The sequence below is a fragment of the Dysidea avara genome, chromosome 5, assembly GCF_963678975.1.
Source record: "Dysidea avara chromosome 5, odDysAvar1.4, whole genome shotgun sequence".
Classification (NCBI taxonomy): domain Eukaryota; kingdom Metazoa; phylum Porifera; class Demospongiae; order Dictyoceratida; family Dysideidae; genus Dysidea; species Dysidea avara.
In genome coordinates, this window is record NC_089276.1 from 6,334,522 (window position 1) to 6,362,106 (window position 27,585).

The following is a 27,585-nucleotide window of genomic DNA, read 5'->3' on the forward strand; positions in this document are numbered from 1 at the left end:
GCTGGAGGAGCAACAATTGAATCGGTACATAGAATGCAGAGTTAGTAAAGATGATAAAAAATCGATCCTTTTGAGTTTTGGCAGAAGAAAAAAATGAGTTTCCAGATCTGGCTTTAACTGCTTGCAAAATTCTCGCAACACCTGCATCATCAGCTCCTGTTGAGAGAATTTTTTTCTTCAGGGGGAGAGGTTACCAGAGGTAAAAGAAATCGTTTAACAAACCATAATCTAGATATTCTTGCGAAAGAACAAAATGTACATTCAAATATAATTTAAATTCTTGCTGTGCAATAGATGTGTGAAAGTGTGCAACTGGGTATATTAATAACCTCTGTATGGCAAGGGTTGAATTTGGCTTCACTGATTCAGATTCAGATTGTAATAAAATCTGAACATACTAGTAGTACACTAACTAAAACTTGGGTACTGCAACTAATACTAACTAAAATTACAGAAGAGCTGGGTACTAGAACTAATACTAACTAAAACTATGGTTAGCTGAGAGTACTAGAACTAAAACCAACTAAAATTGCAGGTATTTAGGGGTACTAGAACTAAACTAACTAAAACTACAGCTAACTAATAGTACTAAAACTAGAATCAAACTAAAATGATTTAGCAGTACTAAAACAACACTACTAGTAGTACAGGAATCTAACACAAACTGGCTAGCAGTGTGCATGAGAACTTTATAGCTACTGCTAGAAGGTAAGACTACTGAGTAGCACTTTACTGAAGAAAGATAGGGTATAAAGAGGTAGCTACACTATACCATGGTAAAACACCTCATACAGGCTGTAAAATGGTTTCTATAAGTGTATCAAAGGAGTGGAATTGCAATTCTGTGAAAGTAGACCCTGCATTCTTGGTAAGAATAGGGGCACTGATTCTTTTAGTCCCCTATTAATATCATGTTACCAGAAGTTCAGGACATCACATGATTGCATTGCAATGGATTCAGTAAAAAAATTATTATGATTCTTAAACCTGCGCATACCTGTACCGCCAGGTGTATTTCTCCATAACAGGGGCGGATCCAGACTATTAAAAAGGGGGGTTCCATTTTGGAATTGCCTATAGCTGTAAGTTGAACTGAGACCAAAAAAAAAAAAAAAAAAGTCATCACCTGCTGACAACATGCAGCTGCCCTCACCATAGATACCCTTACGAACTATATTTCCTTATTTATATCTAGATACATAACTTGCTACACTGTGACTGCTTTATTAGAGTATATCGATTTGACTGCTCTATTAGAGTATCTCGAGTAAGAGAGGCTCTTTCAAAAGGGGGGTCTAGTTCCATGGAACCCCCCTGGATCCGCCCCTGCATAACCACCCTAAACTGGGGCGCATCATAACTATAAGCTAATACATATGCCTTCACTGGTGACTTTGTAATGGACTGCATGCCATTTGTAGTTTCTTGATTACCTATTATTCAAAGGAAACCATACAAACATATATTAGTAAATGCACCTTGTAATGTAAATATTGCAATACACTGTTACACACTAAAGCTACACAGTTCTGTCTGAGTCTTAGGAGGTAATCTATATCAGATCATTACACATCATGCAATAACAGTGCGGCAGGTCCATGTCACCGTGTCTGATCTGTGCCCGCTGTTGTCAGGTCACTGTGAGCATTAGAGCTGCACCAGACAGCAACATGAGAATGTTGGTACTGAAAATGAGACTAGCTGCGCTTCCATTTCCATTAGTAGGTATATTGATGTTATCTCCTTCCTCAGGTTGAGATGTGGTTGTGATTCTCTCTGTAAGAACATAGTATAGCCACATTGTAAATTCAAATCTCATCTTTTTGTGCAAGATGCATGAAGTGTATATATTTTAATATATGTGTACCACTGCTCACCTGTGATATTCAGTGAAATGGTCTCTAACAGTGGATTATAGTTCGTTGCTGTAGAACAGTATATCATCTTACACTTCATCATCACATGTGAGATTCTGATCACTGCCTGTGCAGTGTACTTATCAGGGCTAGCATAGTCTACTTCATAGCGACAATGATCTGATGCAAGATAGAGGTTGGGTCTTGGATTGCCTGTAGCTCTGCAAGTCCCAGTGTAATTATCACCAAGAATCACATTGGTAGGGAAATCCAGTTCTAATCTTGTTGGCAGCACTAGGGAGTGAAAGAAACCATATACTATACACCACAACTACTTTCAATGAGCCTTAATTACATTATGCTATCACAGAAATATGTGTGATAGCTACATTTTGGCGAGCTTATAATTATTTGAGAAATTTGCTATCACAACAGTGCAGACTCACTATAAAAGAGCATAAAAACAATAATTTCATTATCTCACCTTGCACATTGTGGACACACTGAGTCACATTAACAGCATCATTACTACACCCCGAGCTACAGCCACACTTGTACCATCCACCATCATCATAGTCGCTGATGTGTATGGTAGTCCTACAAGCTCCTCTGCTGATCTCATCATACTCCCCACTCTGATTATTGTAGTGGTCTATTGTACACCCCTCACAACAGTGACTGAAAGGGCAGAAGATTGTAATTGTATCACCAAGATGCGTCGTGTATGGAGTTGCGGTACTATTTTGGTTTCCTGGTCGACACAAAGGCACTGAAAATGAAAAAATAAAAATAATTAATAATAACTAGCTGCAGCTGAGCTGAATGAAATGCACGCACGGAAATATCTAGCTACATGATCTATTTATACAGAACCATGCAGTGCACACAGGGGAGGCTAATACATGTATTAACTACTCTTCCTTGTATGCATTTGAAACTTACATATTCTCTTTTCTTTAACTTTGGTACCACCAGTTGTGAGAGCTAAAACAGTAATCATCAGCAGCAAATAATTCATCTCAGATAGTGAAGAAAATGTACAGAATTAATAGCTAAATACAAACGCAAAAAATACAAACGCTTTAATTAATATAGCCTATATAGCACTAACACTATAAAAGGTAACGCGGATCTACTTTAAATACGCACCGTCCCATGCATCATGAAGGGAAAGTCCAGCCTGATTACATCATATTTGGTAAAAATATTTGACTAGCTATATATAGTGCAGTCTCGTGCCTGCATGCACGTCATCATACATGCCAGCATGGGATATAATTCAAATATGAAGTGGCATGCATCTGTAGTGAGTGTACAGCACCTATATGAACCAGGGCACCTGTTTAATAATGCTCTTGAAAATGAGGACATCGGACAGCATAAATCTAGATGCACACTTCTTAGGTACCAAAGTATAGCACACAAACTGATTTGAAAATCTCGAAACTGTTGGTTGTCCATTGACCCAGATATGCAGTTTAGTGGCAGCAATAGTGCATCATGTACAGAACCGGCTGAACAATATGCAGTGCTCAGTGACTAAATTTAGCTGTAGCTATGTAATCATGTACATACGTGTATACCTGTGGTTACACTTACACCCCTATAGCATTTATTACACAATACATTAAGTGATACACTATAAAAAATGAAGTGTGTCTGACACACCAAAAATGTCGCAGTATGCACACCTTTTGCACATGGTGTGTATATTGCAACATTTTTGGTGTGTCAGACACACTTACATGTAGAGCTGTGAAACCTTACCGGGTAAACCGACCAGTTATTTTTAGTTATTGGTTATTTTTTCACATAACCAGTTAACCAACTTTTAATATTTTCACTCAAAATGTAATGTTTTCGGTGCTCTTCAACACTAATATCATACTTGCGGTAAAATTAAACTTGTGGTATGTACAATCATGCACTTGGCGACTGTTGATTTGGCCATTTTACACCATCTGACAAACCATATCACAAAATTTAAGGTGAATATACGTAGCTTAAATCCTATAGGTTCACTATAGAACTAATAATTCAGTTACAACCGGATAACCGGCAGTTATAATCTACTCAGTAACCGATTATGATATTCTGTCCAGTTTCTCAGCTCTACTTACATGTGTATAATGTCAATTATACCCTTGATAATGTTTGTCGTTTCCCATGCCTCTGCACAAGTAGAATTGGGTGATATCATATTTTTTTTACCAACGATATAGCTATTGCCATCTAAAATATTATGATATTACTAAATATCACAATATTCACACTTCTTTGCAGTTAGAGATGGTACACAGAGAGAATAGGTGTTATTTTGAAATGCATTAGAAATCATCCTTGATCTTTGCCACCAATGAGCGTTAAATTGTGGTGGTTTCAGCTTACTTTGTTTGCTACATTTCTTATTGAAGAATAAATGTACCTAAATGATTTAGTAAATATGTGTAGAATTACAGTAAACATTCTAGAATTACTTAAATACGATATTACAATATCACATCATAATAGAATCAAATATCACGATAGAAGATAATATTGCCCAGCTCTACGCACAAAGTCATATATATATAAATACAATAACTATTCTATCTTTATTCCACATTAATTGCATGGTGTAAGAGGACACTTTAAGACACAATCAATTGCTGGGGTCGTCAGTACTACAGTATAATTATAAAGTATACATGCTTTCCATGCATACCTAGCTATACGTATGTCCATGTGTTAATGCATATTATCTGTTACTATAAACACATGTATGTATAGGTGGTTCCGCAAACTTGTTTCTTCTTATTTGCTGAAATGTATAGTCAATTCATGTAAATTTTCTTATGCGTAATTGTCTGTGCTTAACTCCTCAACTGTATTCACAATAGTTTGAGTTCTAACTACCTGTTATATGTACAACATATTACATGCATATTTATGCAGCAGGAAGTGAGACATATGCAATTTCCATTACCATGCACAAACTATAATTGATGTCTGCAAACACTGGTCTGTATGTTGTCTCACACAACACACACACACACACTAGCTAACCTATAACATAACCATTACTTGACCTACCAATTCCCAGGGAATTTTTTGATTACATCATCTCTGGTATAGGGTGGTACAGTGAAACCTGTTTAATATAACCAAAAAGACCACCTCCAGTAGGTTAATCATATTCACAAGACACATGACTTGTTAGTATAGACCAAAAGTATTTTATTATAACTGTAACAAATTGAGCTGATTAGAGATGTAGAGTGTATCATTACATCATGTCAACCAATCTGTTTATAAAATTTCTAGTATAACCAAACAATTAGTAGAAACCAGCAGAAATCCATGTCATGGTGACCACATCACTGTACTGTGTGTGTATTTAATATAGTGTATTTATTTTTAGTTATGAGAAAATCAAGAAGTTTCAGCACACATGAAGAGGAACCTGCATGTCACTCACGGATAGGTACCTGAATATGTGCATACACAATTCAATGCCAACAATGCTATAATGGCGACATTGAAGCGTGTGACATACTATATAGATATTTAATTGTTAATGAAACTGTATACCAAACCTATGGATATATGACATGTAGCCTGAAGAGGTACTACATAAATTATGCATATTTGGACAACCAAGTTGTGTACAGAGAGCTACTATTTTACTTAGTTACTAGTTAATGTTTTTTATGCATTTAAATCAAGTGTGTAATGGTAGAACCCCCGCTGATTCAGCAATGACTGTTCTATTTGAGCACTCCCATCTTGTATGAAATTTTTCTATGATTTGAGGGACAGAAGGCGGGACATGCCCCTGTACCCCTGCATTAGCAGATCAATCAATACTGTGAAAATCTTCCCAGTGCAATTATTTCATAATCAAGATTGTACAGCCATGCAGAGATAGCCATGGCCACATGCCGCAACTTATATTTATAAAATGGACAGTTTTAGTATTACAGTGGTGCTATATATACACACAACAAAGTGTTCATGTAGTCATTAGGACTGTGCTAGTGTCACAGCCAATTGCCAGTAAATAGTGACAGTGATTGTTCACAGTGACAGTGTGTAATGGTAGAACCCACACTGATTCAGCAATGCATGTCAGGTCAGGGGTACAGGGGCATGTCCCTCTATAACTATTCACAGTGATTGACAATTGCTATCACTGCATGTGAATAGTTAATTTTGAAACGTAATTAGCAATAATTGCCAGTCACAGCTACCATTTACAGCTGGTAGCACATTGTGGGTATTGAATGATAACATGTTTAATTTTTATTTACTTTTTATTTTTATTTATTAATGCTTTACAGCACAAATGCTGAAGGTCTGTAGGACACCTGGTCCTACAGCTTGTTCAAAGACTTTAGCTACTTAAGGTGTGTTCGAAAAGTTGGAGAAAGGAGAAAAAATCCATGACTGGACCTAGGTAGCCTCGAACCTGCAGCCATCCGATTTACGCTCTAACGCTTACAGGAGTCTACCAGGTGGTCAGGATGTTTTCTCCTTGTTATTTTCATGTAATTATATCCATAGGTATTCTAGAGAGTAACTCATTATCTCTAAGTACCCAAAGTAGAAGTGCTGGTATAGTTGCAGGAGTTGAGATATCAAGTATGCTGATTAAAAGACAGTAGTAAAAGTTGTATGTGCAGTCTCAGGTAAGGCTACAACTCCAGGTCTCATGGTCTAGGATAGGGTCCGCAATCCGAAAAATCAACTTTTACAAATCAACCCCCTACTATTGTGGAATGTTCATGGTAGTATCCCATTACTAGACCTACCATGAAACCAGAGGCACGATTGTTGTCTTCACAGAAATATTAATTTTAGTATTTTGCGAGATACAACAAAAAAAAATTTTTTTCTTAATTTTGTAAACTTGCTACTTAGCTAGATATTATCTAGAGTTGTTGTAGTTAGAAAGTACGCACAATAATAAGTAAATGATTTGCCAACTCTTCTTCACAGTGATGTGATAAGCATGTGCTGGAAAGGATCTGAGACTTCTCTCCATCTGGGTGAAGAGCGTCAAAAATTTCCTGCGTCATTCCACAGGATTCTCTCAATGGTGCCAAAAACCTTTCCAGTACTTCTGATGCCACACTGATGCCACACTGGTCACCTAATTTTGTTTAGAATGATGATAAAAGATGGTCCAGAACACTTGGTAGTAGTAGCAGTTGGTGTTTCTGTGATTTCATATGATCAAGAGTGAATTATTCACTCTTGATATGATGCAGTATGCCAGGAGCTCCATCCAGCTTGAATTGAAAATGAAAGATTTTGTACTTTTTTGGGTTTGTTATGGGATATTTTACAACATAATTGTGATGTAGGGTGATCCAGTAAAGATTTGAAGCTGGTGTGGAGCATGAGAGGTGAAGTCAAATTTAGACAATTTAGGTGCCTTCCGTGGCGCAGAAATTAGAATGACGTGTGGAAGCTGTGGACCAACTGATAATAATTGACAACCGCTGGTACCAAACGTCCAGGGACATCTTTTGCCATAGTTCTAGTCAATAATTATTGACTACTGTTGTGACTGCAGAAGCACTGGAGATGGCTGGAAAAGGTGATATAATTATTGCTTTAATGTTGCAGAAAATTTTGACGATAGTCACCCAGATGGTGAGAAGTCTCAGATCTTTTTCAGATTAACAGCATAGACAGACTATGCATCCAACCGTATCGAAACGTTATGAAGAAGTGTTGGCTTTTCTTTTCTTGGTTGGTAGGGCAGTTTTGAAATCGAATATTTGTATTTCTTGTTCTGTTTTTTCGAAGAAAGCAACCTTGTGCCGGGTGCCCAGCAAATTTTTTGCTTATTACTATGTGTACTTTTTAACTACAACAACTCTGGATATGATCTGGCTAAGTAGCAAGTTTCATCCGGTCCTTCATGTGGAGCACAAAATTTTGAAGAAAAATATTAGCATTTCGTGAGATACTAAAATCGATATTTCTGTGAAGACAACAATCTTGCCTCTGGTTTTATGGTGGATCTAGCAATGGGATATTACAATCAACATTTCGCAATGGTAGGAAGATCGAATTGTAAAAGTTGATTTTTCGGATTGCGGACCCTATCTAGGACGTTCCAGCAATAGCATCCAAAAATTGTATGTAAGATTCTGAATCTCACCAATTTCTTTTTTGCAAAGATTCCAGATTCCAAGCCAAGATTCCAAAATTCAAAATTTACATAGCTGGCTACACTTTTTATGCACTCAGATGGCTTCCAGACTAATTGGATCACTGGCGAGGCTTGTGAAAATGTGCCGAAACACGTGCACAAGGCTCATGAGACTAAACTGATTGCAACACAACACAGTACACAGCATATTTTACAAGAAATATATGGAAATAATCGGACTCATCAAGATTCCATTTTATCTGGATTTCAGATTCCATTTAGGGATTCCAAGTGATTTGTGTTGCAAGGGGTGTCACGTAGATACGCACTGTAGGTAGATCTGCGACCGCGGTCAAAGTCTTGACCGGCCGAAATTTCACTTTGACCTGTGACTAAGAGCCTTTTTCGACCTTTGACCGGTGACTTAGTGACAATATTTCAGTAGTTTTCAATTGTGGGTTGGAAGCTTTTACCCTTGACCGTTGAATTGGATTTCGGTGGCCTTGACCTTTGACTTAGACTTTGACCACAGTCGCAGATCTACCTACAGTAAGTGCCTGTGTGTCACCCCCTTGTGTTGGATTCCAGTTGGCGTCGGACCCCCAGTCGACTTCAAGGTAGCTGGACCAACAACCCATACAGTGGCATCATGTCACAAACAATAGTTTGTTTTCAGTACCAAATATCATTATGTAACTAGTAATGTATTCTCACATACAGTCACTGATCCGCAGGCGCAGCGCCCGCCGCTCCATTTCCAGCCGGTTTATTTGTGTAGCGATCTCTCAATTCGCAGACAATCATAAGCTGGTATATCCCTCACAGCAGATTTTAACTAATACGTACAATTTATGGACTAACCTTGCGCGAGGTTTGCTCGGAGACTTTCTGTACCGTAACAATACTCATTCCCACAATCGATACGGTAGTAGTGTAATAAGAAGGGCTTTGTCATGAGTGACAGAAAGAGAGCTGCTGAGGAAGTGGACGATGAAGTAATTGGTCCACTACCAGTCAGTGAAGAACCCAGTAAAAAGAAACAAAAAGGTTTGGCGCTACTCGCAATAGCTGCGCGTTATTTAGAATATATTGTAGTTCTGCAGTTTGAGAAGACGTATTTAGAAAACGTCCCATCAGCTGCGATGTATGAAAAAAGCTTCATGCACCGAGACGTGGTTACCCAGGTGCTGGTTACCAAGTGAGTAATTGTACTGCAAAGCAGGTCTACAGCAAACACTAGTTAATTATTATCAAGAGTAAATAAATTTACTCTACAAAAAATACTGATCGCAAAATAAATAGGAAGGGTATTCAGGGGGCATCTCCAAACTGATTTTGGTACGCTTAATGTCATAGTGATGCTAACTTCAGACCCCCCCTCCTTAACGTCACACTATGAAAATGCATTAGCAATAGAAGCACAAAACGTTGTATTCTTTACTTGAAAACATAGTCTACAAACAGTATTGCTGCTTAATCACATCACTTTCTCTGTTCCTAGCTGTTTACACTATAACTGCTTTAATAAAAATTTATAACGTCACGGGCTGAACCCCCCCCCCCCCCCCCCCCCCAACGTCATGACATTAAGTGTACCTGGAGATGTGTGCCTCCTTAGTAAGTGACAAGGCAAATTGTTTTCATTCTACTGTGAACTCAGTTTTTAATGCCAATTCCCTGTATTAATCACTACTATATATTCGGTTATTTTTGATATTTTAGTGTCAGAGTTTCAATGTTGGGCCTCAATATATAACTTTGTGATTTTGTTAATATCTCGGTATGACTTTAGGCACAGTGTTGGGCTAATGCGTTATGTAATATGTAATATTATTACTTAATGCAGTAACTAATTAATATAACGTGCTACATTTCTTATGCTAGTAATATCTAACAGATAGTTACTTTACATAAGTAATGCATTACTTAACTATCATGTTACTAACGTGTTACTTAACTTGTGCATTACTGTAATATTATTACCTAAAGAAGTACCTTTGTACATTATGTAATATAACATGTAATAGTTTCACATCTCAGACCAAAGAAGCCGCCCAGGCTACATTTCGTATGTAGCCCAGGCTACATATGAAGTGTAGCCGGTCTACAGCCGGTCTACACCTGGGCAGTGATTATATAGACGTTGATGCTGAAATCGATTGTGGGGATTGATCAACACTCACGTGATTAGGATGCATGACTTGGATTTTGCTATGAAAACCACTCAGACAGAGCGTTTTGTTATCCTCGCCATCCTACGGGTTGAAAAATGTTGGGCTAAGGTGAAAACTAGTGCTATAGCTTATTCATTTGATCGTTTCTGCACATTTTCAAATATGGACACACCCCCATCACGAAGCTACCGCTCTGCACGGAGTAACCACGCTACAAGCAAGCTTACCTGTTTAGGCCTTTAGTGAACTACGTAGTTTTCCCACAAACAGTTCAATAGCACTGATTAAAACATTATTAGACTCGCGTAACGGAAATTCTCCGTGATACCTCTATAATATGTCCGTTTATCATAACCGAACATAATCAGAATGTACAAGCTGCTGACCCATAATCAAAAGTTTTAGGTATGCATATATAATACTTCCAGTGGCTGCACTCGTATTGGCTTGGGTGATTGATCGCCCTGTACAGGCTATCAGCCTAAGAAGTGTTACATATTATATCTGTAACATGGGCATTCAGGCTTTGCCTGATATGTATGCCCTCGGGCCTCGGGCAGTCGGGCATACATATCAGAGAAAGCCCTCATGCTCATGTTACAACTATTACATATTACTAGTTACTTTTAAACTGAAGTAATATATAACTGTAATGTGTTTCATCACAGTGGAAGCTAGTAATACATTATTTTTAAAAGAACCGGCCCAACACTGTTTACGTACATTGTAGAGCAGTAGCAGTGCTTTAATACCGAGTATTGATACTTATGCAGAATTGTACCATATCACTGGTAACGATACTTTTGGTATCATATCACCCATCCCTATATGGTGGTATCGTTTTAGTATGATTCCAAGTACAAACGTCATGGTACAAATGTTTTGATACTGAAACACTAGATTATTAAGCACACCAGTAAATAGTTGAGGCTGGTTATAAAGCATAATGCATGCCTTCTTAAAATGTTCAGTAATGAACTGTGTCGTAATATAACCACCAAGAATCAAAATTTGATTTGTATAGAGCATAAATGCTTCCCTTGAGTAATCAGCATGGCTGTTAAAAAATGAATCTGTAGGCTCGCATTGTTCTAAGGTATTATTTGCTTATCCTTGGGTTAGGAAGGTGAAGTAGACTTTTTCAATGAAAAAAAAAACAGTAGTTGTTCTACATTGTGTTTCTGGAGGTCACACCTTGTTCCCTGCTAGTGCGTATCACTGTAAATTGTACTAGAGCTACTAATAGTCTTATAGCGACAGTCTCTATTCGATATACTGAGTAGTTTCCACACTTAAGAGCTTCTTATGCTATAAATGCTGTCCTGAGAATAGTGATTGCCACTTGAATAGTAGCCACAGATGACAGTAGCTAATAGAAGCGACAACAAGTAAATACAGTATCAGACTTTCCATGTATTGGCCTTTTACTTGTATTGACCACCACTACTGTATGTTCTGTAGATGTGATCATTGTGAGACTACTAGGGGTGGAAAGGTTATCTACAGTGTTATGTTAAAATGAGGACCCCTCACTTTCAAAATTAGAGAATAGCTTACTATGTGTTTTGCTTTCAATATGGATATTTTTATTAATGATAAGAGCAGTCCTTCTTGTTGAGGCAACAGCACCAGAATTGAGACTAGTGAATGCTGATTACTAAAACCCACAATCACATCTACATAGTGTGTCTATATAAATGACAAGAGTTGATAGGAGATGCAATAACAATAATTATAATAATCATTTTTTGTAAGGTCCTCAAGCAAACTCGCAAACTCTTGGGACCTGAATAAGGGAGGTGGGTGGGTGTTGATAGGGTGGATAATACCAGAAAATTGTGCTTTGATACGATTCCAAGTAGTTTTGTCATAGTATTGATGAGCATTGATACCGATACTGAGTATTTGTGATTATTGTACTTAGTAGCCAATTAGTGAACCTCACAGTTCTGAAAATTTCTCAGTGATGACTGGTGGGTTGAATAAAGCTTGCATTATAGTACAGTAATGGCTGGAACATTCCATTTTTTAGTGTTTACATCTGTAGCACATGCATAATGAAGAAAAATATCACATGATAACCAAGTATCGAAATTTCCGATTCTTCATAAAAAGTACTCGATACCAAAGTATCGGACATTCTGATATTACTATTGATATTTGTGACCGTCTCAGCCAAAACCTGTCAAGTTCGCATAAGCATGTGTATTGAGAAAATTTTAAAATAATTCATAAAATTATGCATGCTACAAGAAAAAAAATACGCAAGTTTTTATCGGACCAGTACCTGAAGAAGGAAGACTCAAATCGTTTAAAACTATATACCATCTTATTCGCCTACTCATGGGGAGTTCGAACATCTTTGTTTCATTTCTGTAGCCCCAATAGTTTGCATGTCACATGCATTTGTTTACGAAATGGTAGACGTAAACAAAATTGTTGCCGTTTCTTCAACAAACCGCCTTCATACGCCTATGCACAAGTGACTGCAAAGCTAAAACTATATGTGACCCGGTCTGCAAAAAGGGCTCTTATAGCCTTTTCAATTGCATATATATGGTAACCCATAACTTGACTGGTGAATATGGTACAAGCCTACAATGTGGTCACTCAACAACCCTAACCTGGCAGTAGCTGTGGGTGTAATTACATGGTGATAGCTTTAGTAGATTAGGAGTTATGATTAGCCAAACATGGATAATTGGAAAGGCTATAAGACCCCTTTTCACAGACCGGGTCACATATGTTGGTTGATCTGCCAATCCATGGTGAACATTGTAAGCCAAATTTCAACTTTGTAGACTAATCCAAATGGAAGTTATGGCCGCGAATGCAAGTACCTGTAGTTTATTTTTAGTATAGTCACTGTACAAATCGATTTCCTTGTTCTTCCTACTTTCTAGTGCTGTAATTCCAAAACTACTCACCACAAAAGGCTGAAACTTTGGTGAACCATTCCTTGGACAATGCAGATAATACTGAAATTTTTTTTTTTTTTAATTCGGAGGTTGTGCAAACTAGACGGGTTTTCGCTGAGATGGTCACATTTTATTACTCACCCCTAGATGTTAATAAATCCTTGAATCCACTTCTGGCTGGTTGCATGATAGTCTGTTAACTGGGATTTTGGACATGTAAACTATAACCCACAATCACTTCCTTGGTGTATATAGTGATAGTAATGTGCTGTTACATTGGAGACTCTATCAAGATAGGAACAGAGTAGAAGTTGCCGTGACAGCTAGGAGTTCAGTTGGAGTCAGACATTTGCTGCCAATAACTTTGAGGACAGTCACTGAGGACTGTAGGTGGGACCACTGAGGACTATAGGTGGGACCAAGACATGTGGCAACTGGGAAGAAGGCTAGTTGGCTGGGTCTTGTCAAATCGCAGGAGAACCATGAGCTGAACGGAGAGAGACAAGAGCAGCTAGAGGACCAAGCCTTGTACAGTGTAATTTGTGGATTGTGAAAGGATAGTAGTCGGACTAGCGTCTGGGAGGGACGTTGAGAGATTCACTGTCAAGTGTTTAGTCTGTGGTGCCTGATCATTTAGTTTATAATGTGAAGAGATGGATTGTGAAGTTAAACTGTATAGTGTGAACAAGGGTGGAAGTACTATCATTGGATATATTTATTGGAGATGTGCTGGGGTGCAGAATGTAGAGAATGATTTTGAATTTACAGAAGTGCCTAGAGGAGCTTAGAAGAGTGATGATGCATGCATGCAAGTTTGGAAGTCCTAGTTTTTATAGGGAAGGAGTAATGTAGCAAAGTTGTGGACTAGTTGTGTATAGTGTGTACTTGTACGCATGCGTGCAGTGTATTTGGGACACTCTGATAAGAATAGTAAAAGGAATAACCATGTGGTCTAGGGTTTTAGCCCTTGCGCTGTAATGGGGCACCCCAGCCCGTTGCAATAGTGTGTATAGTATATAGAGTTTGGTAGTTTTTAAAACAGCCAAGCTGTGAAAAAAAATGATGTTAATGCTAACAAATTATTAAAATGTACATCCAAAATTAAAATTAACATCACTGCAGCCATTTCATGGCCGCCACCTTTAACTTTTCCCCCCAAGCTATCAAAGGTTGCACCTCTTTCTTACAGCTTGGCTGTTTTTGCGTGGATTTATTTCTATTTTTGTAGTCTATATTATCCCAAAGCCAGCGTATTGCTTTAGGGTTTGTTTTTACTTTGAAGACAGAAGTTGACTTTGGTATTATTGTAATACTCTAATAGAGCACACATTTTTTTTTTACTGAGATAGTGGTGGCTCAGTTTTGGGTGTTCATTATGGAGGCCTGCGGTTCAAACTATGGTAATACATTTCTATGTGCTTTTTCACCCCACAGTGACTGTTCTATTAGAGTATCTTGAGCTTAACAGTTGTTGGTTATTCCCTTAAGCAGTTTACCCTGTAGCCATGACAAAAGTTTGATCTTTTTTATGTGAATAAATGTTCATAGCACCTGGATACCTATCAGATTTTTTGCAAACTTAGTACATGAATTCACCATTTAGGCATTATACTATTACTAGCAACGGTACCTGCCCTTCGTGCAGGTTGAACTAGGTGATTGCATGGCATAATATCGTGCTTGCCCTCCATTCAGGTGATGAATAATTAACCATACATGTGTGTTTGTAAAGCAGTATACACTGTAGTATCCATTTCTCTAATCCATTTAGTTCACTGATGCAGCATATAATATATACCCTTGTACATTGATTACACACACACACACGCACGCACGCACGCACGCACACACACACACACACACACACACACGATCTGTACAACTATTTTAAAAAATTGCAAGTGTATATATGTGACGTATGGAGTTAGGTTGTGCATCCATGTGATTGATCAGTTGAATAGACAGTGAAGTTGGAATCAAAGTTGTCATGCTGATCATGTGATTCTGGAATTAAAGCTAGACTAAAGGCCTGTAAATACCTGTTGTTTTCCACCTGCTATGCTAATGTGCAAACAATAGGCTTTGAACTTCCATCCTGCCAGCTGTAATGAAGTGGAGAGTGTAGTGGTCTAGTACATCTGGTGGCAGGAAGGAAGCAGCTAGGAATGGATATACCAGTTAGTCCCTGAACAATTTGATAGAACACTTAAGTGTTTAGAGGTGGAAATTAGAAGGCATGTTGTCATGAGAGCAGTACACTGCAACAATTTCTTCAAACACTTTGTAATTGTATTACAGCTCAACTGCTTCACAGTGTGAAAACATCTGTGTGCACTTGCCACCTTTTGCATTTATTTTTAGAGCAGCCTTCATTATTAAGGTAACAATACCAGAATTTGAGACATGATTACTAAGACCCACAATCACATCTGTACAAAGTCTCTTTCTATATAAGTGACAAGAGTTGATAGTAAATACAATAACAGTAATTATAGTAATATTTTTTGTAAGGTCCTCAAGCAAACTTTTGGGATCCAAATGAAAGAGGCAGGTGCTGAGTCTATTCTTTTGATTCTCTGTCACAGTTATGTATGCCCAACATTTAGGTATAAACTAAAACCCACAAATCACTTCCTCAGTGTATATTGTTATAGCACAGGGGACATGTTAAGTGCCATCGAAAAGAATTTGCATGTTTTGACTATGCTTATAGCTTTACAGAATTATGGAGACCTTGAATACAATTTCCAGTGCTATCACTTCCTTCTGTAATCCTTCTCAACTCTAATGCCTAAATGGCTTCTGTGTACAACAAGAACACTTGTTAGTGTCAATCAAAACCCACAATCACATTGGTGGAACTTGCTTATAAAAGTGCACATGGGAACCATGACATTGTACAATCCTTCATTGATGTTCAGTTTAACATGATCCATAGAAATTTTTGCAAGGTGAATTCCTTAGGACCTAAAACGTAGGGACGGGTGCTTGCTGACAGATGAGTTGATTAAATGTGCTGGCAGTTGTACATGTAGCTGTCGTCTTGTTTGGTGCATTATCTGTTACTATTGTTGCCATCTTGTTTGTAATTCTCTTTCCTTTTAGTGAGTGTACATTTATTTATCAAAATAGCAGCAACATGCTTTTTCCGTGGAACTATCTGTACTACTCGGTACTACTACAACCCTGTGACACTCAGTCTGTGACAGCCTTTTCATTCTCCATTATCATCATCTCACTGTCTGCCATTAATGCCTCACTCTCTTTTTCCAATGCTTCCATTATCACATGTATCATGCATGTAAATAACTTAATATTTGTGATGTGTTTTGTCCTGGTTTCGTGTACCTAGAAAGTTTTGAACAACTGATTCTGTACTCAATACACCACTATTGACACTGCTGGTATTTGTTTTATCACTTGTGCCACTCCTACTAAATGAACTGTATTAATCTCCCCAATATTAGGGTCTGCATAATTAGTTTTAGATGAACGGCAAAGTTTACATGGCCTACTATTTGCCAGTCTTATGCAGTCCACTTACTTGTTTTTCTGTTGAAGCTTGTGTGCATTGTGAACAGCTTGTTAGTCAGCTGCATGTTGTGTTAGGAGCCTCAACACATCTCCCATGTAGGCTTGGTCTCATTGAAAAGTAATTTGAAGCACGGGAGGATCCGAGGATGTTTATTCATCTGTGCTGTAACTTTATTTGTAACTACAGGGGTAGCACATTGCTTGTTGGTGGTGAGGGTGTCTAGTTGAAATCCAGAAGCATCATCATGTTTCAAATTCACAATGCATTCCCATCAACTGCATAGTGTTACAAGAAGGCTTTTTTTTTTTAAGTAGTGAAACAAGAGAATAGATGAAACAAGGAAGGTGGCATATACCTGCAGATGTACTAGTGGACATTAAATCTGTAACCATGACTGTTAATGTTGACAGATGTTGTCAATCACAAACACAAGCTTTTTTCGCTATCAGGGAGCAAAGTGGTAGAATCAACTTCCTCAACAAATCTTTTTTGAGCACAACTTTTTATGTCCACTCTTTATAATCACTTATTGCATTCTACTGTTCTACACTCTCACATGGAAGAACGGCCCTGCCGAATGTATTGAAAAAAATTAAACTGAATTAGGGATTAAATGTCCACTAGTAAATCTGCAGGTATAGGCAACCTCTCTTGTTTCACCACTTTATAGCTATTCTAGTTCATTTTATGTAACCTTAACTGTGTCAATATCTACACTATTTTTGAGTACCTACCTAACCTTCGTAGACTTTACTTTACTGTAAGTTTGAATGTATATTTTTTTACCATGGGACCACTTTTTTCTTTGATCCCCTTCCACCATGGTCCACAGTAGCTCTTGTATCTCAGTAGACACTGAAATGGTTGGTGTATCATCTTCATCTGTTTTAGCATCAGAACACGTACCCCAACAATCAATTACATAATGGAAAGTTGTGGGAAGTTGCCACTACACTTTGTTTTGAGGTTGGACACAATTTAAGTGCCCCTTATGCTGAACTCGTTTTATTGAAGAAGTTTATACACCAATCTCAGTGTAATTCGGTAAAGTATCATTGTTCTGATTATAGAATACGTACATGACAATTCTGGAGAAGTTCTACACACCAAACTGCAACTTATTAATTTCACTGCGCTTTTACAAACAAAGTACATCACCTTGAAGCTTACGTGAAGCACCATCCAAATATCTAATTCAGCCCTAGTCGTTTTTCAAATTTGTATTGTGACTATTGAGGGTCACATGACATACCAAATAAAACAATGCAATTAAGGGCAATGTATTTATGTGGCGCTTAGAGCACGTCCAACCTCCTCTGGTTTTCAGTTGTGCTTCACTTATTACACAGCATTGCAGACAAAGAAAGTACGAGAATTTCCGCTGTTGTCTGGGCTTTTTGTTGCTTTGGTCTGCCATTCGGTGTATTCGTGGAGCACATTCTTCCATTGGTGTCTTCTCTAGGGCTCCTCCACTAATGTGAAAGTAGAATCCCACTTGTCTTGTTAAGGTTGTTGGCCTTGTCTTTTCCATGACCCTTTGTTTTAGTTATCCAGCACGTGCTTTCTTGTGCTGGGAGTGGTTGGCAAGGGTAGCACATCTAGCCTGGGAAAAAATACAAGAAGCTTCTCTGAAATCAATCCAATCACTACAGAAAATATGGGCGATAAGCATAATAGCCAATACAGCCACAAGGAAGCTACATCGCTCTATCGCAAATTGACACCTTGCGTTGTCAACAAAAAGAACTGGAACACAAAGGAGGACAAAGGCAAGCCTGTGGTGTATGTATTGTACATATTGTGGTTGGCAAAAAGGCACATCTCGGGACAAAGCGACATCAAACAGTGAAGAAATCAAGCCCATAGCCTTATCTATTGTTGAGTTATGCATGGCTGGAGGCATCAGCTAGTCAGTCAGGCAGCATAAAATTCTGTTAAATAGAAAATTCCATAGAAGCTTTTTGAAAGGGTTTGGAGTTGGTTTGAAGACATTCTTGGACTTAGCTAACCAATGTTGCCAAGCTGTCATGAATGAAAATTGAAGTTAGTTTTAGGATGATATTTTTGGCTGGAAAAGCCCAGTTCTTCATGATTCCTAATATACAGTACTACCATACTGAATGATATAGGCCAAACTTTGATACCTGGATGCTGCTTCAATGCTTTCTAACATATATGCTGAGTATTTCCAGAAGTATTTCAGAGATGTACCTTGGTGTTGAATAGTGGTGGCTTCAAGAGACAGGGACGAATCAAGAATTATAGGATGCAAATGTGTAGTGGCTGGTGAGCGTTAGTCCTGTGTTGAGGACACGTAAATTACATGTATCATATATTGACTTCTGTTTACCCCTGTATGTTTACTGAATTAATTAAAACCCACAATCACATCTCCAGTATGGTGTTATAAAAAGAATGGATGGAGATTGATGTCATCTGCGTGAAGGATAGTGATCTCACATTACATATATAATTTGAATTTTTGGGAGCCCCTTGTGGGCTTGAACTATCATACTTAGGTTCTTGTGTCTACTGAAAGTTTTAAGAGAGATTAATAAGTGAAAAAGCCAAAGGTCACTATTATAATTTGTTATCTTTACAGTTTTGTAATTTGAAAATGTCCATTACGTTATTGAGAGGGTTACGAAAACCTTGCTATTAGCTACTGTGCTCAGTTATTATTTTAGTGGGTGGTATTGGGTGCCTACGTAAGAGCATACTTCAGCTGTTGTCTTCATGTAAAGGTATGTTGTATTGATTTTGTTGTACCTAGGACAGATTTCATAATCACAGTAAGTTGTGATGGCCACGTCAAGTTCTGGAAGAAACAGGAGGAAGGGATTGAATTTGTGAAACACTTCCGGGCTCATCTAGGTAAGCAGCCCTACCACTAGTGTTAGCACCTCAAAGTGATGTTGAATGTTTTATGTTTCTCCAGGGCACATCATGGACATAGCCTCAAGCTATGATGGACTATACTTGTGTACGGTTGCTGATGATCGATCACTGAAAGTCTTTGATGTGGTCAACTTTGGTGCGTAAACAACTAAACATTATTATGTGTAGTCTATTGTCTGTGTGAAACTTGTAGGCTAAGGGCCGGGTATCTTGCTTATGAATTATCTGCTGTTTTGATGTATACCACTGCACTAATGTGTTACCCAAAGTTCTTAACCCTTAAAAGCACACAAACCACAATATAACAATATGCTTGGAAAACGCATGATGTCTTAAGTAACAACTGTATTGATAATAAAACTGTTATTGCACTGACAAACATTTAACAGTAAAGCAGTAGTACTGTTTTTCTACATGTTTCATAGTCTTCTTCACTGGATTTCAGTTACTTATGTGGATACGGTGTCTTATAAAGTTTTATACAGCTCTAAGGGTTAATGTTTCCTTTTGGAATATTACAATGTATTGGTGTAACAGTGCTGCTGTGGCAGCTCACCTTCACCATTTTCCCCCTTCAGACATGATCAACATGTATCGACTACAATATGTACCTTCTTGTTGTGTGTGGATCTATGCCAGTAGTGCCTCCACCCCTCTGTTGGCTTGGTAAGTGTGTGTGTGCATGTGCTCAAAATTGTTGCATGTATATGTATTCTGTTGTTTGTTTTCATGTACACACATGTGTGTGTGCTTGTGTGCGTGCATGCATGTGCTTGTGCGTGTGTGAGTGTGCGTGTGTGTGTGTGTGTGTGTGTGTGTGTGTGTGTGTGTGTGTGTGTGTGTGTGTGTGTGAGTGTGTGTGTGTTTGTGCGTGTGTGAGTGTGCGCGCGCGCGTGTGTGTGTATGTGTGTGTGAGTGTGTGCGTGCATGCATGTGTTTGTGCGTGTGTGAGTGTGTGTGTGTGTGTGTGTGAGTGTGCGTGTGTGTGTGTGTGCTTGTGTGTGTGCATGCATGTGTTTGTGCGTGTGTGAGTGTGTGCGTGTGTGTGTGTGTGTGTGTGTGTGCGTGCGTGCGTGCGTGCGTACATGCATGTGTGTGTGTGTGTGTGTGCGTGTGTACATGTATGTGTGTGTGCGTGCGCGCGCATGTGTGTGTGTATGATGTATTGCACTATTTCTGTATTGTGGACTACGGAGGTACTAGCCTGACAACAAATATAAAAGCAAACGTCAATTTTTAATTTTAAGTTCAAAAAGGAAGCTGATCAAAATGTTGTACACATGACTTCTACTTGTTTGTTGTCATGCAAGAACACAGAGAACTGTTTTACTTTTTGTTGACAGTGCTGAGCACGATAAACCTGTTATACACATCTATGATGGACAAAGCAGTGACAAGTCAGCAGTGACCTCAATAAGTCACATCCATCGTTCACCAGTTGTCTCTATGGAGGTAAGTATGGTGTTCCCTCCAAAATGCACCATATCAACCAGCCATTAGCTATTCTCTGTTATATACATGCATATAACTGATACCATCAATGTTAGTTTAACTTTCTTGCAGTTTGTATTTATTTGTAACTTGTAAAAACTGTACATGTGTTTTTTCTGCACATGCTGAAAATCTTTAAAAAAAGAGGACATAAAATAAAATTAATATGTAAACAAATTATTACCAAGAGCTTATAAGCGCCAGTACTTATGAGCTCCTGTTACAGCCAAAACACTTGGTCCTAAAACGTCCTCAGTATAAAGAGGTGTACACTGTCTTACCCTTCCCCTCCTCCATACAGTACAACATAGAGTATGATGTGATAGTGTCAGTGGACCGGTCGGCCATGTTGGAGTACTGGGGAGGTGTGTCACATGACTACAAATTCCCTAGCAACATGCAATTCCAGTACAAGACTGACACTGACCTGTATGAGTTTGCTAAGGTATATTTGTTTGTTTGTTTGTCTGTCTGTCTGTTTGTCTAAACAACGTGAGTCTATCATTAGCGTGTTTGTAGGAGTATGTTTGTTTATGTCAACAGTGTGCAAGTTTGTAGCACCAATACCAGTACAAAGTAGGGCTGAGCGATGCTGCCATTTTAGTGTCATGATTGATACTAAAGCCACTATTCACAATACTGAATAGTTCACGATACTTACAAATAAGTCAATCATAGCTGGTGCTACATAGTGTATTCCTCAGTATTCCTGCAGGAAGTCTTTAAAGGTAGCATCAAACTAACCACTGTCATCCTTGTTTACAGTAACAGTTATTGTATCACATGCTTTGAGGTTTTGTTATGGTGTTCACACCTCTCTGCAGGGGTAACCAGGTTATGACTTTAAAGGATTCTTAGCCTAGTACTGCATAAAAAATGGATTTTTAATGTACAGGCATGGAATCATGGTAGTTAATAAGAAAATATCGTGATATTGATACTTTAAAAATATCGCGATATATCGCTAACATGGTAGTATCGCTCAGCCCTAGTACAAAGTGCTATCAAGGTGCTATACATTAGACTTGTTAGTGGCACAAGCATGCAATACAGTTTACTATCATGTTTCATTTGGCCTCCAGCATAAAGTTACACCAACTTCCATTATCTTTTCACCCGATGGAAAATTATTTGCTATCATGGCAACAGATGGAAAGGTGAGCTACATAATCAGATGCTTTACATAGTAACAGGTTTTTGGTTTTACATTGGTCTATTTTTAGATAAGAGTTTTCAGATTCCTCACTGGCAAGCTGTACCGAGTGTTTGATGAATCCATACAAGTGATCAGTGAGCAGCATCAGGTGGTTCCCAATGACATCATTACTTGGATCATATTATCTCCCCTAGTAGATTTCTCCACAATTACAAAACATGGAATTTGGTCGTCGACTGGCAGTTGAACGGGAACTGGTTAAGAGTACATCAATGCAGTTTTATAATGCTAGTACGTAATGTACGTGTCACTATGTGTGGCAGGAAATTTGACAAAAGACAAAGTTAACAACTTTGATGAATCAGTTATAATTACACTTGCCAACTTCGTCAAACATCTATAAATGCCTTTAAAAGTACGTGTTTAGACCTATGATTTCTCAAAGTTTAATTCATTAAGGCTGGGATTATTTGATTTTCTGGCCCATTTTACAGCATGGATTAGAGACTTACGTATGTGTACTTGTTGGTACGTTATTTCTATTACAGCATTTGATGAGACAAGTAATTTCCTCATCTACTCCACCATGTTAGGAATGAAAGGTGGTGTTGCTATGGTGGTAACCATTTATTACTCTATGTAATGCCCCCTAGTGATAAACTTAGTTACTAACAAGTGTGTAAGGACTCTGGGCAAGGTGAGGGATTTGTCGTAGCCAAATGTTTTTCTTCCTTTTCGCATTTGTAAGTGTGAGCTTTTTTCTGTCTACATACAAATGAATAGGCTGTATAGCTAAGTAAACTATTTTTGTCATTGGTATTTAATGCATGCTCACAGCTTAGTTTTACAGTGAGGTATGTATTCTGCATGTGAGTTGCATAGCATATAGTGTAAGCTCCCACAAAAATCATCTATTCCTGCTCATATCAAAATGCTATTTGATAAGCTCCACAGCACTGCTACATAACTGTTTTGGTGGTCACCCTGTATAAAAATTTATTAAGTAAAAGCAAGAGCTTAAGTGAACACAAGCTGGCCATTGTCAAACATGATTTTGTACAGTAACTGTAACCTCTCCACTATTATTAACTCTTGCTGTAACAGTTATGATATATCTGGTTGACTGTGTTTGTAGGAGGAGAGTGTTCGGTTCTTAAACATCTCATTATACCAGGGGAAGATACAGAAAACCAAAGGAGCCATCACATTGGTATGTTTCTGTCTATGTGGTCTGTCTCCGTATTATATCCTTGTTTGTCTCTGTTTTTTTTTTCAAACTGAAAATATGCTCACTATATTGTTAAATTTCTTCCTCCACACACACAGTAAAATTATAACATCCATCTCATTTGATTATGGTAACTCATTAGGAAATGGAAGTGTCAGAGAACCCTAGCCTGTTACGCCAGTCAAATGACCCTGTATTGATTGCTACAGGATACAAGAAAAACAGGTTTTACCTGTTTACCTGTCGTGAACCAGATGTGAGGTATGTATGGTAGCTGTGCACATAACAGATACACTCTGTAATATTATGTCTGTTTGTGCGTGTCTGTGTGTAGTGGAGAGTATGAGAGGGACGTCTTCAATGAGAAACCATCCAAAGAAGAGCAACTAAATGCAACTGAGGTGAGTGGTGTGCATGCTAACACTTCAACCATTTATCAGTAATGCTGCATGATAATATGTGGAAGTACTGTTTTCATCATTCATAGAATGTCTCTTTTATGTTTTTCATTGTGTACCACCATATCAAGTTAAGTGTTCGCTTATGAAAACACCAGCTTTACCTAAAAGAGCTTACTAGGACTTGTCTTGGAAATGGCTAAACATATCCTCGGTGTTGTACTCTCCTTGATGTTTTCCTCAGTATATTTCACATACAATTCAGAAAATCTCTTCATTTCATTGTTCAAGACACTTCATGGAATTGTTAGAAATTATATATAAGTGTTCATTTAGCCCAGCATTTATTAACAAGACCAGGCATTTGTTTATAGACCAGCTGTGACTCGAGGCAATGGTATACATGAGCAGAAATTGTATTGTATTTTTTTACTGTACAGAAACCTCCATACGGAGTATATAATACAACTATGATCATACTACAATTACTGAGATCTGTTCCTACATCCTTTCACTATTTTTTTTTGCACATAAGATACTTGTTGTAATCATATACTGTATGAAGTACACCACCTCTACTCTATTTACAGGGATCAGTGGCAAAGAGGGTCACTGAGACAGCTACTATACACACATCAATGGGAGATATACAGATCAAACTGTTTGTGGAACAGTGAGTGATCATGTATTTATATCTGCGTGTTAGGTATAGTGTTTGCAAACCTTTGGCTAGTCTGTGTGTACACATGTTAGGTGTCCTAAGGCTGTGGAGAACTTCTGTGTACATAGTCGTAATGGCTACTATAATGGTCACATCTTTCATCGTGTCATCAAACAGTTTATGATTCAAACTGGAGACCCTACAGGTGTGTGTGTGTAGTGTGTGTGTGCGTGGGTAATGTTTGTGTGTGTGTGTGTGTGTGTGCGTGCGTACGTGCGTGCGTGCGTGCGCGTGCGTGCGTGCATGTGTAATGTTGTGTGTGAGTGTGTGTGCGTGTATAATGTTGTGTGTGTGTGTGTGCACATGTGCAATGTTGTGTAGTGTGTGTGTGCGTGGGTAATGTGTGTGTGTGCGTGTGCGTGTGTGTGCGTGTGCGTGTGTGTGTGTGTGCGTGTGTAACGTTGTGTGTGTGTGCGTGCATGTGTAATGTTGTGTGTGTGTGTGTAATGTTGTGCGTGTGTAGTGTGTGTGTGTAATGTTGTGTGTGTGTAATGTTGTGCATGTGTAGTGTGTGTGTGTGTGTGTGTGTGTGCGTGCGTGCGTGCGTGCGTGCGTGCGTGCGTGCGTGCGTGTGTGTGTGTCTATTTAGTGTGTACACTCATGTGTTTATTTTTGGAGTGTGTAGTACATCTCATGTAACATCCATGCATGCATATAAGTTTTATGTTGTTCTATTCAGTACACCTTTGCCTGTACACTGCACACATATCTAACAACACATTATTGATACACATTGTTTTCCCCACAGGTACCGGTACAGGAGGGGAATCAATATGGGGGGCAGAATTTGAAGATGAATTCCACTCCAGTCTCAAACATGACAGACCCTATACAGTCAGTATGGCTAATGCTGGAGCCAACACTAATGGCTCTCAGTTCTTTGTCACTGTAGTACCAACTGTAAGTGATCTAGCACTACGTACATGTCCATACCATCCATAGTGTCCTGACTATTATTTGTAGGGTTGTAAATCTGTAGTACCAAGATGCAAAGAACCCTCCCTTTAAGCCACTTTAAATTCAAATTTGTTCCTTAGTGGTCTCAAGGTGTATGTAGTGGACCCTAGCAACATTAGAGATTATATATAAACTATCACCATACCAGCAGGGACAGAAACAGGTTCTTTTTGTACTTAGAGGGCATCCATTGACTGTTCTATTAAAGTGTATGATATTGCCTGAGTGATTTATTAGGGTATTCTTTAATTTTCAAATTGTTGTTCGAATAATATTAATACTGTTACACTAATAAAATTCATGTTGCTATCATGTAAGTAACTATTGCTTGGCTGAGATTGAAATGTGTTCCATTCCATGGTGTTTATGAGTGATATCTGCAATTACGTTTCTTGACGTAGCGTGCATTATCTGTGATGTCACAAAGCAAAATGGCCGCTGTAGTGTGGGGACTTTGTACATGGAGGTATTTGGCGAGATGGTGTTTCTCTATAATAACGTTTATAAATTTGAATAAGGGCGAAGGTGAGGCTTATAGTATATAAGGCAATACAAATAAGCCTATTTGTGGGCAATTTTAAAATTTTCAGTCTGCTTTCCTTGTTGGAGCTCGTTTTGCACTGTCACAGTGTGTGTACTACTTCTTACCTTTATTATCTCGTGGTTCCATGTGTAAAAATATAGTCAACATTCATTTCGAATACTGTGTGCCAAAGTCTCTAAAACCCCCACACTAACACGGCCATTTTGTCAATTATGACATCAAATTTTGTAACCGCAACGTCAAAAAACATCATTGCGGATATCACTCATACCAAGATATGAACTCTTGGTTATAGCTTTATCAAAAGTTCATCATGTTATTAAGAGAGAGTGCTGAAATACAAGAAAATCGCTGAGTCAAGTAACACCTGAGTCTGTTGAAAGAGTAAAGGTTTGACCTTATCAGCACCTATCAACGCTAATCAACGATTCTGTGTCACCAGTATTTCATCATAAAAGTACTTGACTCAATTTTAATTCTTTCACTTCTTAATGTTTACAAACTCTCCAGTGCCTTTAATGAAATAGGAATCAACCAAATGATGGTGGGTGGATGCACACTAGATATATAGCAAGGGTGTTCTATTAGAGTATGTTGATCTTTTCTTTCATACATTCTCTTCATCCAAATAACTTTGTTGCAGCTGCTTCGGTTGCCTCAATGGTAGCTATGCCACTGAATAGAGTCTAGTACATTGGCAATACCTACTACTGCTAACTTTAGCATCAATAGAGGTTGGTTATGTGTCATCATTTCCATAACATATTGGCATTAGTGATTGTGCAACCACACATTGCATCTGGAATCGGCCCTGACATCTGTTTGTTATACTGTATGCAGAATGAAGTGCTTTTTTCTTAGCTAGGAAAGCCACATGAAGTGCTTGTTATGTCGATTTGCATTAGAATACTCTATACTGAGGTTGAATTAGTTGAGCTTTTTTCGAAATCATGAAACATGTGATCAACCCAGCCTCCTTGGCCTTTACACTAAGAATCACCATCATGTACCTAATTTATACTTTGGAAAAGTCTGTATTTATATTCTTCATACTGCACATACATGATTACTAGTTTGTTGTGTCACTCACTGTAGCCATGGCTGGATAACAAACATACCATATTTGGTCGTGTGGTGAAGGGCATGGAGACCGTACAGAACATCAGTAACGTCAAGACACATCCAAAGACAGACAAACCTTATGATGACATTAAGATTATCAATGTAACGCTAAAGTAGATATGATATCTGTTTATATATTTTGTCAATTAGTATTAGTAATGCTATCTCCATGTGACCATAAAAGGTATGGGAAGATGGGTATTTCTATACTCAACAGATGCTAACACCAAATCCCTATAAATATTGTTGTAAAACACAATGCGTTAGTTTCTATATAAACGGCATATGCTAAGCCTGGGCTACAATAGAAAGTACACTAGCTGAAACAATTAACATCTAGTCCAGTATGGATAATGGAATCAATTAAGTATTCTGTGACACAGATGACCAAAAGTTCAATGTAGAATGCCACAAGTATTATAGGGGGAAACAGATAGACATCAAA

At 38.2% G+C, this 27,585-nt stretch overlaps 2 protein-coding genes across 3 annotated transcripts; one reads left to right on the plus strand and one right to left on the minus strand.

Moving 5' to 3' along the window:
• Window positions 1–1,389: 1,389 nt before the first annotated feature.
• Window positions 1,390–8,923, minus strand: LOC136255379 (uncharacterized). Of its 2 annotated transcripts, XM_066048140.1 has the most exons (5): window positions 8,860–8,923; window positions 2,799–2,908; window positions 2,341–2,625; window positions 1,878–2,150; window positions 1,390–1,776 (listed from the first exon to the last, which is right to left on the minus strand). In XM_066048140.1, exons 2-5 carry the CDS (start codon window positions 2,872–2,874, stop codon window positions 1,631–1,633), a joined length of 780 nt encoding a protein of 259 aa, XP_065904212.1. In that variant the 5' UTR covers window positions 2,875–2,908; window positions 8,860–8,923; the 3' UTR covers window positions 1,390–1,630. The 2 variants fall into 2 exon arrangements, with proteins under 2 accessions (XP_065904212.1, XP_065904211.1); XM_066048139.1 differs by lacking the exon at window positions 8,860–8,923 and having other exon boundaries at window positions 2,799–3,518.
• LOC136255356 (peptidylprolyl isomerase domain and WD repeat-containing protein 1-like) lies at window positions 8,891–27,304 on the plus strand. The gene is made up of 19 exons (XM_066048100.1): window positions 8,891–9,045; window positions 9,094–9,196; window positions 19,399–19,499; window positions 19,564–19,659; window positions 20,102–20,189; window positions 20,867–20,975; window positions 21,316–21,459; window positions 22,097–22,171; window positions 22,238–22,318; window positions 22,368–22,461; window positions 22,719–22,772; window positions 22,824–22,867; window positions 23,306–23,380; window positions 23,541–23,659; window positions 23,733–23,799; window positions 24,387–24,469; window positions 24,550–24,662; window positions 25,266–25,417; window positions 27,114–27,304. The coding sequence occupies exons 1-19, from the start codon at window positions 8,952–8,954 to the stop codon at window positions 27,255–27,257; spliced, it is 1,836 nt and encodes a 611-aa protein (XP_065904172.1). The 5' UTR covers window positions 8,891–8,951; the 3' UTR covers window positions 27,258–27,304.
• The last annotated feature ends 281 nt before the right edge of the window (window positions 27,305–27,585 follow it).

Excerpts from the sequence above, each read along its gene's own strand:
- LOC136255379 (XM_066048140.1), bottom strand. The coding sequence starts at position 2,874 with ATGAATTATTTGCTGCTGATGATTACTGTTTTAGCTCTCACAACTGGT. Across the intron at positions 2,626-2,798 it reads AGTTAAAGAAAAGAGAATAT|TGCCTTTGTGTCGACCAGGA; the intron begins GTAAGTTTCAAA and ends TTTCATTTTCAG. Across the intron at positions 1,777-1,877 it reads CATTTCACTGAATATCACAG|AGAGAATCACAACCACATCT; the intron begins GTGAGCAGTGGT and ends ATGTTCTTACAG.
- LOC136255356 (XM_066048100.1), top strand. The coding sequence starts at position 8,952 with ATGAGTGACAGAAAGAGAGCTGCTGAGGAAGTGGACGATGAAGTAATT. Across the intron at positions 20,976-21,315 it reads CACCAGTTGTCTCTATGGAG|TACAACATAGAGTATGATGT; the intron begins GTAAGTATGGTG and ends TCCTCCATACAG. Across the intron at positions 22,773-22,823 it reads CACCATGTTAGGAATGAAAG|TGATAAACTTAGTTACTAAC; the intron begins GTGGTGTTGCTA and ends AATGCCCCCTAG.